Source organism: Ixodes scapularis, unplaced genomic scaffold, assembly GCF_016920785.2.
Source record: "Ixodes scapularis isolate PalLabHiFi unplaced genomic scaffold, ASM1692078v2 PGA_scaffold6__148_contigs__length_123643588, whole genome shotgun sequence".
In the NCBI taxonomy this organism is placed as follows: Eukaryota; Metazoa; Arthropoda; class Arachnida; order Ixodida; family Ixodidae; genus Ixodes; species Ixodes scapularis.
Window position 1 is genome coordinate 70540560 of NW_024609881.1, and position 12480 is coordinate 70553039.

The following is a 12480-nucleotide window of genomic DNA, read 5'->3' on the forward strand; positions in this document are numbered from 1 at the left end:
CACTAGAATAAAATTTGGGTAATTAGAACCAAACTCTGCATGCTACAGAACCGTACACACATTGCAAAGAATGGTGTAAAATGGCGACAGGCAACAAAGTGTACGTGCAAGAAGGATGTTTACGCTTCGCACGAGATTTTTCTAAAGAAAAACTTTAGCATCCTGCTTTCTGCACGCCATTACATTTGTTACCAGACTCAGCATTAACTTTGGTTACTGAAACAAACAAAACTTTGGGCTACGAAAATCCACTATTTGAGAACTCGCAGGTCTGGAAGGTTTTGGCTGCGACCACGTGTGCCGAACGGCATTAGGAGTGCCGGAACGGGCTGACGGGCCTTTCGCTTGAAGACCTGATCATGCCGTTCGCCCGATTCTCGCCACACAGCGAAGCAACAATCGGCCCGATTGTTCCTATCGTAATTCCCTAATGTGGCTGTCAAAGCGACTCGTAATACAACTTGTATAAATATGTTATTTTGCCGACCGAGTAGTCTGCAAAATGAGTTCGTCCGACCACTTTCCAAGCCTGCACATATATTTTCGTTCACTTCCGCCCCAACAGTTTCTGTAAAATTCACTTACCGTACTTGTTGCGTTGCACTGCAGTAATCCACTTCTGTCTCCGTATCGCTTCCCAAGATCTCGAAGGGAAGCGGTGAAGTTTGACGTTCGAGTCACCTTCGCGACTGTGGCCGTCTTTCATGCAGCAGTAGCAACGTTTATTTTTTGGGGGAACTCTGTGAGCAGGCAAGATGTCACAGGAACCCAGTGAGGTTATAGAGACGTGAAGTTGGGACTTACTTTTACGAAAAACGGTTCCAAAAAAACTCACGCCGATCCGAAATGCAACGTTCACACGTGGTTTCTGGATGCGCCCGCCTGCAGCCCCACGACCCCAATAGTCCTGGCCTACCCAGTTTCATTATTTTGCAGCCGCTAGGTGGCGCAACGTGTAACACCAAACTGCATTGCAGGTTGCCTATAGGCAAACATGGCGTCGGTTGTAATCGTCGACGTAGACGTAGTGGTGGAACCTCATCGTTCCGCGTAAAAGCACTATCCTTGACTGTGAATTTTTGTTGTGTGTCGCTATAATAACCCAGCACGTACTTGAAGGGAAGATCCAACTACTCGTGCAACGATGTCATGGCGGCACTCTCAAGACTGCAGAAACGCCCGTGTCGTTGTGTTTGTTTACTTCGACTACAGTGGTGCTTTCTAAGCATTTGTGCTTTTGAACATCGCCTGGATTTCTTATTTGGAGCATTTCATGCCTGTGCTCAAGTTGAAGGTATTACTGGCGCGTACCGTATAAAGGATGCGAATTTTCACGCGTTTTCATCACAGGAGAAAAGTGATTAGGGTTAGCAATGCTGATTGCTCGCAACGTCCGTCCGCAACCCGTGACGCCGTTAAAAGGCTGCGCCATTTTGCTCATTTCTTTCAAAATGTGTGACGCACTTAGAGAGAAGTGTACTAGTCTGGTGAAATAAAGACTTTCCTCAAACTAAGCTTTATTTTTCATCTAACATAAAATAAATTCTTTTAGAAAGGTAAGTTGTCTCATGGCATGTATTTTGGCCTGAAAAATTGATATTTTGATTATAGCGCGGTATTGCTTATAGTGCGGATTTTCGCGACTCCCGCGACATACGTTATATGCAGTCTACACTGTAGCACCAATGGGAGCACTGGCTCTCCAGATTCAGTCTTCCAACGCTTTTCGGATTTAAAGAATAACCCCACTTCATTTTTTTTTTATTTTTGAAAATACAATGCAGTTTTCTTCAGTATCACCTTGGGGATACCACACATAAACTATTACGACCTTGTTCTGTCTAAATGAACGGTCCAGCAAACTTTGGAAAGCGCCAAGTTGCTTAAATCGGCTGACTCTAGTGGGTGAATTGAGGCGCAACCAACAGTGCGGTCAAGGCTACGGTGTTGGCCAACATTGAGCTAATCGTCATCACCATTGCCCCCTTTTGCTTGCTTTTACTTCTCCGGGCATGTGTAATGGGTGACTTCAGCAACATTACCACTCGGCGCTCAGAGGTGTCTGCTTGACTGGCACAACGCGCCTTGGCAGCTGTCTGGCTATCCCGCCGTTTCCTTCGTCACGACGGCCGTTGTCGTCTCACCTTTTCTGATTATTGTCTCTTGGAGTATGGTCCACAATATGTGTGCAGACTGATGGTGCAGTTGTGCAGACGTCGTCAAATGTCGTATACACCAAAACGTGGTAAAGAGCGCGGTGCAGACGACACTTGTGCCTGGCACACGTGCGCCCCCAATCCCGTCTGTGGTTGCGTAGAGGATCAAGTGACATCTCGTACCATGTGATGGCCATGTGAAGCCACTCATTATCCCGAAATTTCTGGAAGTGACCGGATTGTGCCAATTTAGCATGAAATAAATTACTTTTTGGAAATTTTGTTTTCAAAGGTGTACTCTCGAGACATTCTGCTGAGTACCTAGTGAATAAAAATGTTGGGTATTACGTTAGTTTCGTGACGATAGTTTTCCTAAACAGTTTCGGCGTGTTTCTGATAAAAAGGACTATAATATCTTTCACTATTCATGTACACAGATGAAACTTGGCACTGCATTCTGCCTTGCAGCTGCCAGTATATACTGTAAATTTATTTCGTATTAAGCCAAAGGTTAAAAAGTTGACCTTTTTGGGTAGTGTTTTCACGTTTTGAGGCAGACAGTCCAAAGCAGTCGCGAGTGTATGAATAGGCTTCAATGTTGCGGGACCTGTAGAAGGTATGAATTTCGTGCGCCTTTGGGACGTGCGGATGGGGCGGCCAATGTTCCTTCTCTCTATCCATTGCAGCAGATGTGGTGGAGCGAGCCACTTCCGCCGTCTCGACGTCGTCTCTCTCGGAGTCCTCGCCAGAGGAGGTGGCGCCGGAGGGCCACCCCCCGCCTTGGACCTTCAAGATGGCCAATTTCCCGGACTCTGTGACGGCCGAACAAATCTCCGAAATCCTCGCACCGTTCTCGGAAGTGACGTCGGTCGTGCTGACTCCCAGCCCCGCCGGCGTGACTGCACGAGTCACGTGAGTTGCTGTTCCCAACTGCGTGACTTTTCCCCCAGATGCCACGAAACTGCAGCGGATTTAACCCCAGTCTCCCGCGATGCGCTAGGTTGTATCGTTGTCAGAAAAACACTATTGTTCTTCCTTATTTTTTCGGACTCCACGCCCGGCAAAAGCAAAATCCAGATGAAAAAAAAATGTTTTCCTTAAATTGTTTGCAGCTGCTGCATAGGCTGCACATAAAAGTGTATGGAAAAAGGCTAGGCAGTTGTGTTCTCTTCTTGCATCACAAACATTTATGTCTTCATTTAGCAGGACGTCTAGCATGTTCAGCCAGATGCCTCCGTTCACAGCACTCTTCATAAGGTAATTGAATATGTTTCATGTGTGGACTTGAAACAATAATTATTGTGATCTTCCAGAACCTTCTAGCCCACTCCTCTTCTCCCATTTCGCCTACCTCTCCTCGCTCCACCTCTGGCTGCATACGCCCCCCAATAACCAATCAGCATCGAGCATCTGACTCCTCTCCCACCCGTCAACCAATTGGTATAGGGGCTTGCGACCATGTTTTTGTCCAAGCCGCACTTTGGGGGTTCTTGAAATGCCGAACACCTAGCCAAAGAATGTTTCACACTAAAAAGTTATTATATGCACAGCATCTTGACAAACACCCAGCCTAGAATAAATCACCATTAACAGAATCTGTCGTCGACAAATTCTGTCACATTCCATCGTAGTGAACAACCTGGAAAAAACAAATCTTTGTATAATCCGCACTTGTAGATATAGTGCAACCCACCTCTAACGATAATGAGAAAACTTGAATTTTCATTCTTTACAAGCAGTTATTGTTGTATCTGGACTTGAAGCTGATTGTTCTGCAAACAGTTTCTAGACTAGAAACTGATTGTTTATTGTCTAGAAACTTGACACACTGGTTGTTATAAGTGGTTTGTTGTTATATGTGTTATTGTTATAAATGGAATGCGCTGTAGTCCACACTGTATGAAATTTCAACTTTTAAACACTCGTAATAGTTTGTAGACTGTAGTCCGTGAACTGAGTGTTTAAAACTTACACACCGCGTGTGGACCGTTTTCATTGCTGATGTGTGCCCTGCTTGAGCCCCGTTGAGTGCGCTTCTTCCCGAGCACCGTTGCACGGCGGAGAAGCAACACCTGCGGAGGCAAGCTCCACAGATGTATCTCTGCAGTGCTAAAATATGGTACTTCGTTGCGATAAAGACTCACGGCTCAGGATTCATCCATGGAACAAAAGCTTGGTTTCTCTTTGTAACTTTTGATCAAAGAAACATTTTTCCTCAGGCATTAAAAACAATCTATCGCATATTTTAGAGCGCAGCTCTTAGGCGCCCGTTTCGGGCTTGAGCGGCATCGGCGTCGCCGTCACCGTGGCCGTAACCACGCTGTGCATTATGGGTAAATTTTCCCGAAGGACCTCGGGAGAACCTCGGGTTCCTACGGGTTCCTTCGGGTTCCTTCGGGAGAACCTCGGGTTCCTTCAGGAGGACCTCGGGTACCTTCGGTGACCTCGGGGAGGGGGGGGTCACGTGATCCCCCCCCCTTCCCCATGAGAACACGTGACCCTCAGTACCCTTCCCTCCTTCTCCTCAAGAGCTGCGCTCTAATTCAGAGTTAAAGGGAGTTGTAAACGGCTTTCATTTTTTAGTAAATCAGTGTTATTCACTGCGGTGCCCGTGCTTGGAAATTTTTTTTTTTTCAAAAAGGAAATTGAAATCTTTATATGACGATATTCAAGAAACTTTTATGGAGCAGGCCGATTGAGAAGCCATAAATTCTAGGACGCTTTTTACCAATTTTCTTGTTCCTTTTTTTGCACAGGATGAGAAAATGTTGCGATATATCCTGGATCCAGCAGTGCTTGGAGGGGACGTCGCCCTTTGGAGGCAAGTTCCTTAACTTGCTCTAGAGTCGCGCCAGGTCAACTGCGCTCGCAGATGCAACACGAAATCCTGTCGACAAGCCGGCCCTACCACAGCGGTGGTGCCTGTTTATGAAAGCATATACTTGTTGCCAGTTTATAATAGATTGGATTGGATTGGATGTTCTGGCTCTCATCTTTTTGTTGGGACCTTGGGGAAGTAGGGACCCTGATGGCATGTTACGAAAGTTGCCGACGAGGTGCTTTTGTCACGTGCGCAACCAAGGTTAATTGACTGCTGCCCCAATGGGACTGGATTTCGGCCAGATTTTTGGGGGGGGGGGGGGGGCTGATGTTCCATAAGCTCCTCCCTTGGCTATGCCACTACCCTGGCTACACCGCTGTGTTCTGCTTGTGGACAGTGAAATCGTGAAAGTGGTTAGGCCTAGGAACGCTCACTCGGTTTGGTGCCTAGCAAATTTCGTGGAGCGTCTTTGTCTTTTCTTTGGCGAAAAGAATGTTTAGACACCCTAAAAAAAGTTGCATATTTTGAAGAGCATGATTACTGTGGTGCACCCACAACTAGCCGAGGGGGTGCCTTTGTTAGCAGAGACTTGCCTCACACGGGCACCTAAAATGACATTTACACAAAATGTGTTAATACACGAACTTGTACCCCGTGTGTTTAATGCACCCCCCCCCCCCCCCCCCCCCAAGTATGCACACATTTTTTAGCGAAAATGTGCGTTCATCATGCAAGTAAATGCAGTAATAAATAAACGTCTAAGTTTCTCACGGTTTTGCAGAACATTCTAAAAAGCTTAGAAGGCTTTCTGGCATTTTGAGATGATTGTATCCTGCACATATGAAACAGCCAAGTTTAGGGGGGGGGTATTGGCTTTGTTTTTTTTATGGTAATCATGTTCAACCCAAAAGCTGCACATATACAGTGGACTCTCATTAATTCAAACTCCAGGAAGCCACAAAGTTGATTTAAATTCTCAAATTCATCCACATATGATGCAAGATAAAATTATGATTTGCCCTATGACTGGCTACACATACAGAGCAAATATTTTATGATTTTGCCTACATACCGTAGAATACTGCGCCTCTGCCCATTCCACATTAAGTGCCCATTACCAAATTTGTGAGATCTGAGAAAATATGCACAGTACATTTATGTGTAAAATTGATGACCGGACAAGCGCCCATTCCCCATTTTTTTCCGATTATCTCCAAAGTTTGAGTGGGCTCTTGCCCGGTATTTTACGGTAGGCCTACTGATGATCATAGGCAGGTATACCATGCATCAAACATTTGTGAAATGTATGGCATAGGTTTATTTACCCCTGAAAATGTTTATTCTGGACTGTTTAGACAGCACGTGACAGCTCAAAACAAAATTAGGTTTGTTCATTAGGACAAGAAGTTGTGTAATGTGGACTATTAAACAGGGGAGACGTGAGCGATGAAAATGGGCACCACACAGCAGTTTTCAGCGCAACTTGTGCGGACGCTGTGACGTGGACTTATGCCATGCCGCCACGTCACAACATCCGCGCAAGTTGCTATGTAAATTTTCACGTGGTGCCCATTTTCGTAGCTCGTGTGCCCTGCTTCAGAGCCGTATATTGAGAGACTTTGGCCATTCATTGGGAAGTATAGGAGGCAAATGAGGAGGGTGCCATTGGCCGAGAGCGGGCTGAGCATGTTCCAGGGCGTCACAGATTCAAATGTGGCCAGCCAGAAGCCGCCAATAATGCCCTGGCGGTGGTCGCTAGAAACAAAATTATTAAGTGCGTCAGGGAAACTCTCGGTGACTGAAAATATAGTGCATGTGATTTTTCGGTCACGGTCATGCAAATTCAGTTTCCTTACGGTAGGCGCCCAGGGCCGGGAAAATGCCGTCTGTGCGGTCAGACTTTACCCGAGCAAAGAGGAGTTTGAGCGGCAAGTTCGATTTTTACATCTTTCGGCTTCTGATTGGCAAAGAAAGCACGTCACGCCTTCTATTTGTGTCTCGTGCACGCTCTGGCTCTGCCCGCTCCTCCCATTGACCAAACCCTATCTGTATACACAAACTCATCTCTGTTACGTCATGGCGCGGTGGTGGCGCGTCTGGCGCACTTCCGGTCTGGGGCTGTGGGCGCAAGCGGCCATAGGGCACGTGCATTCTTGTAGTACTTCGGAAGAGACCGGACAAAAACTTGCCTTCTCGTCAAAATTCCGCGGCTAGGCTTTTACCTAAAGAGTCGGGAAAGGTTTGACGGTCAGTTTTCATGCGTTTTTTGCCTGCTCGGTTCGTCCGAGAGCGTGAACAGGGGCCGTTAAAAAGTAAAAACGGACGCCATCGGACCATGATTGCTTGGGCGGAAAGCACTTTGGGTTGATATCACGGATACTTGTGATCGTCAGATTTATTTGTTTTGTTCCAACATGAACGCGGGAAAACCGTCAAGTTGCACGGACCACCTGCGGACTGCGTTCAGGGCTTCATCACGTTCAAATGGCTGCCTCATCGTTCGAGCTGTCGTCTGCTCTCTCAAATGTTTCTGTTTGTCGTTTGCTCTCTCAAACGTTTCTGCTTGTCGTCTGCTCGTTCAAACGACAGCGGCCTGTAGCCTTAAGGTTGACCCGGTAATTGCAAATAAGAAGTGCAGACCTCAAAAGACATTTAAGTTTGAAGGTTGCTTCGGGTAAGTAGGCTCAATGTAAACAGAAGATAAAAGGAGATGTTGATAATTGTTACCAGTGGTCATCACCGACTTGCTATGCCTGATTCACTCGGTCCGATTCTGCTTGCGATTTTCAGTATGGACGTCGACATCTCAGTTACAGTTCAGGCTTTTGTAGCCCGAGTGACGTCATGACCGAAAATAGCGAGCAGAACCTCACCATGTGAATCAGGCTTTATTGTCCATTCTGCGGCATTCACGCAAAATGAATCGTCGCATTTTACATTATTCACACCAAGTTTTGCGGTATAACGAGCCTCGTTAGTTTTGCTGAGGCCACTCAAGTAGTCAGACATTGAAAGGAAGACGTAGAATCAACAATTCCAACGCGAAAAAGAATGCGGAGACTCACACCGACGCCGACAACGTCCCATTCCAATGGTTTGTTGATGGGAGACAACGAGCTTCTTGCCCACACCCCCATCGCGCATGGGCGGCACCGGTGGCGTCCGCTAGGGACGCTCCGGTTTGTTTGTAAACATGAGTTGGTGTATACGGCTCTGCCCCGCTTGAGCCCCATTGAGTGCGCCCGTCCCGAGCACCGGCGCAGTGCAGAGAAGCAACACTGGCAGAAGCAAGCTCCACGGGTCTTGCCTCTCTGCAGTGCACCGGTGCTCGGAAAGAAGCGCACTCAACGGAGCCACGGGAACAAAAAGTATGAATTACACGAAAACGCCATTCGAATTAAGCGGCTTATGAATACATGGAAAACATAGCGGGACAACCAAAATTTTGAAATTTGTTTAAATTGACCGGAAGTATAAATTATCCGAGTTTGAATTATTGTAAGCCCACTGTAGTCCTTTTGGAGTGCATGCAGTTTGGAAGGCTTATTGCCCTAATAAAGTGTTATCTTTTTTCAGTTGGAACAAGCCCACTGAAGATATCATGTTGGCAAGAGGAGGGACGATAGGAACAGCAGAATTATGCTGGCTGATAACACTGTTTCACATTTGCTGTAATGTGCCAGTGTACCCGTGATTGCCATCTTTCATCTTCACAATGCAACGAAGTAATGTTGTTTTAGAGGCGGTGCAATTCCCAAAGTCAGGGACTCGCACTGGAATCAAAACAGTAACCAAAAACATTTGAGGAGCGGACATTTTTTCGGTGACTAGAACGAAACTTCTCTATATTTGGATCCGAGGAAAAAATGAAACCGGCAAGAGCGAACGAGGAACCTGTGTATTATAACAACTCAGTGCTAGCAATGTATTGACAAATACTAGTAATAGATCCCACTGCGTGGTGTTCAGCCGCACAATTTATTTCGTTGAGTCACAAGCTGCGGACGAATTATGTTTTCAGACCGCATATAAAGGGCTGTTTATACTCCATCGTCAACGAACGCAACGCGTGCCAGCGCAGGAGTTCCTGCGGAATTTCGCCGGAATTCTTCGATGAAAATTGATGCACTCGATATTCCACAGGGACCTCTTTCTGAAAGACGGCCGGCCTGTTATCAGCGCAGTAGACTTTTACGCCGACTCGAGAAACCGACACCGAAGAGAGCAGACGATGCCTAAATCAAGCAGTGTACGTGTTCAAAATTGTAGTGCGCTTTACAGAACCCATACGAACAATGCAGGATTCAGTCCCACTTTCATCGCATACTGCTACTGTCGTTTACAAGCTGAAACATCCCGGTTGAAAATTTCTGGCCGGCTAAATAGTTAGGAGGCTTCACTGGGTCCACTATTCCCGTACATTCGACAGCGCTTGTGGTTTTGATCGGGAACGGCTGCCAGTGCCTACGACTAGCGCATGATTCTATATAGCACACGGATCAGGTCATCCTTATTTCTAATTGACTCTACCTTTGATGCGTCACCGAACTTTCAGCTTTGGTCGGCACCCCACCACCACCAGCTTGTTAGGTGTTCGCTTCTTTCGCAGGAGCTGTGGGTACGTGAAAACGTTAAACTCCGATTGAAGGATAGGGGGTAGACTCAAAGGCAGCTTGCTTTGAGGTCTACCGACTATCTTTCTGATCAGAGTCAATCGGAGCTCGGCATTCTGACGTCGCCACAACTTCCACAAAAGAAGCGAAGGGACTTGCGCCGCCTAACGGGGTTAGCACATCCTCGAAGCAGCCTACGTCCATGCACACACTCGCACAGTGGAGCGCACGAACGTTAAATATGTGCAGCAACGCAGGAATACATGGACGACACGCAGCAAGAACGGCAGGTTCAGATCACAGAAATGAGCGTCTTGCACACCCCGACTGGCCCAGAGTTCTCGAATGTGACGCTCGTGCGTGGACTTCCAAGATAGTCACTGTCGTCGGTCCTCGCTTTGTTGGCGACGTAAATCGAGCAGGCTCGATTTCATTGTGAACTATGCTGAGGCACGCTGGGCTACGCTGCGCTTCTTCACGCTGCGCACGACGACGGAGTATAGACCCCCGTTCGCAGCCAGCGTCGGCCAACGTGATTGGGCGCGTGTGCTCGTCGACATTACGACGGAGTATAAAGAGCCCTTAAGTGGTGTACGCACATCTTGTGGAAGTTTACCCGGAAGGCGGAAGGTTTAAAATTGTGTAAACAGGTTGTAGACTTTCTGGTTTTAGTCGAAAAACACTTATGAACATCTTCCGGTGTCAGAAATATAAAAGCTGTTCAAACCCAAAAAGCCGAAATTCTAGACATTTTTGCTCTAAGCAAGGACTGTTTACGTCGAAGCACTCCTTTTGACATTCGTCGGGTGCTTAATTTTATCTTGAATCACGCACCTTGTTGGTCCCGTATCGCGTGAATCACTGGCACGAAAGTGAGGTCAGTTAGATGGTTGCCACAGTTTGTCAGAATGTCTGTTCTGATCAGATCAGAGCTGGACAACGGTGTTCGAAATTACAATGATGGTCGTCGGTCTGGTCTTGCGAAAGAAGCAGGAGCAACTTGCCTTCCTTGTGGTGGAAACATTTTGTGTAAGAACATCTAAATTTTTGTCATCATGAGCGGGATAAGAAAGCGAAAAGCTCCTGATAATTGTGTTAATGAGTACCGTATTTACACGATTGTAAGTCCACTCGATTGGAAGTCAACCCCCCACATTGCACATCAGCAAAAAAGAACAAAAATCATTAGATGCGCATTTTACTGCAAACACGTGAGAACAGCAAAGTATCTGTTTTGAAAGCCCAGCCTCCAACACACGATAAATGACTTCTGGCATGCTTTGGCTGCGCATGCAGGACAAGGTGCATGAGATACCCAGGCGTTATCGAAACTACGAAGTTCACGCCGGAAGTGGGACAACTGAAGCTGCTCCCTATTGTTCTCACTTCATCCGCGACTAGACTACGACCCGTCCGCACTGGTTATATCAGTCCCATCGTCATCACTGCTACATCCTCAAAGCACGCCGTCGGCATTGTCCAACGAAATTTCGCACTTCACAAATGACGGCATGAACTGCATCTTCCGCACTTGCTTGGCGATCACGTTGCACGTCATAGGGTAGGGACCAATTGCACACTTTTGCGGCATACGTTGCAAGCCTGACCTCCAACTCCGGAAGGCATCCCCACCTATCCAGACTTTGGCCCGCGGAAGCCTTTTCGTTTGCCGTCACAGTTTAAGATCCCACGCTATTGCAGACTCCACTGGAGCATCACCCGCTCCGACGGTTCGAACTTGTGTCCAACAGCGCAGTTGTTGGTTGCCTCTGGGTGAAGAATGGCCATAAACGAGCACCGAAAACCTAAACTGCCCGCATCACGCATGTCAATAAAAAAAGACCACTCCAGCATGATCTCGACACTCGATCAAACAATCTGCATCTGCAACCGTACATTCGGGTTAATTTGTGAATTGCTATCAATACTCGTTCGAGCGAATAAAAATTAAAAAAATTGTATGCACAGATAAGCACAATGCTACACAGGTACAGCCGGCTGAAGTCGTAACAAGCCAAGGTGTTCTTGACATTGCGATTGTTTTGTTTTTGTCGGCGGTTGAATGTTTTGGTTAAATTATAAGTGGACCCCCCACTTCAGATTTTCACAATTGAAAAATGGGTCGACCTACAGTCGTGTAAATGCGGTACTTGGGACTTTCGGCTCGTGTTCGTACCCGGTGTCCGTGGTTAGAAATGCATTAGCTGTAGCATCTATCGCATAATTCTAACCGTAGACGACGGACGACAAAGGGGACTAGGGCAAACCCTCACGTTTCAGATGCAGCGTAATAGATTTTATTCGCACATCGTGCTTTATATGCTACCCTCTTGCACGACCTCACCGGGTTTGCCCACATTTACACGGCCAGTGCCATGCTTCCATAACACAGCCAGTGGTGCAAACCTGTATAACCCACCTGCTCATAAGACCTTCACCAAGTTTGCTCATGTTCACACATCCATTGCCATGCTCTCCATGACATGCCCAATGGTACATGACTTGGACTTCTCTAACAAAACCTATCATCTATCAGTTGGCTGTTCTTTGTCTCATGTGCGTGCCTCAAGACGAGGTTTCCGGGTGTTTGGAACATACCAGAAGCACAGACGAGTGTATGCCTGTGATACTATTTTTATGAACGTGTAAAAATAAATAATCAAATGTTTGACATTTATTTTTTTGTTTTTTATGTGTTCTTTTTGTAGGTCAATACAAGGTTGGTATTAATAGTGATTTCTAAAAAGTTCAAGCAATAAAACAAAGGTTCTATGCAATTGGGTTTCAGTTCCTTCTTGTATCACTCGTTGCCTTCTCATGTTCATCCTTTTTTAACTGGATGTACAATTCTGGTGTTGCATTTGGAAATTCACATATGGGAACAGGAGCT

General features: G+C 46.6%; 1 protein-coding gene across 2 annotated transcripts in view; it reads left to right on the plus strand.

The window, feature by feature from the left end:
• LOC8026965 (variant surface antigen E) overlaps window positions 1-12267 on the plus strand; it is a 34610-nt gene extending 22343 nt beyond the window's left edge. The window contains exons 6-8 of one of the 2 annotated variants that reach the window (XM_040212778.3): window positions 2843-3068; window positions 4913-4977; window positions 8554-12267. In XM_040212778.3, coding sequence (XP_040068712.2) covers window positions 2843-3068; window positions 4913-4977; window positions 8554-8603 — 341 coding nt within the window. In that variant the 3' untranslated portion in view covers window positions 8604-12267. The remainder of the gene's footprint in view (window positions 1-2842; window positions 3069-4912; window positions 4978-8553) is intronic. The other variant, XM_029977595.4, reaches the window with a different exon arrangement.
• The last annotated feature ends 213 nt before the right edge of the window (window positions 12268-12480 follow it).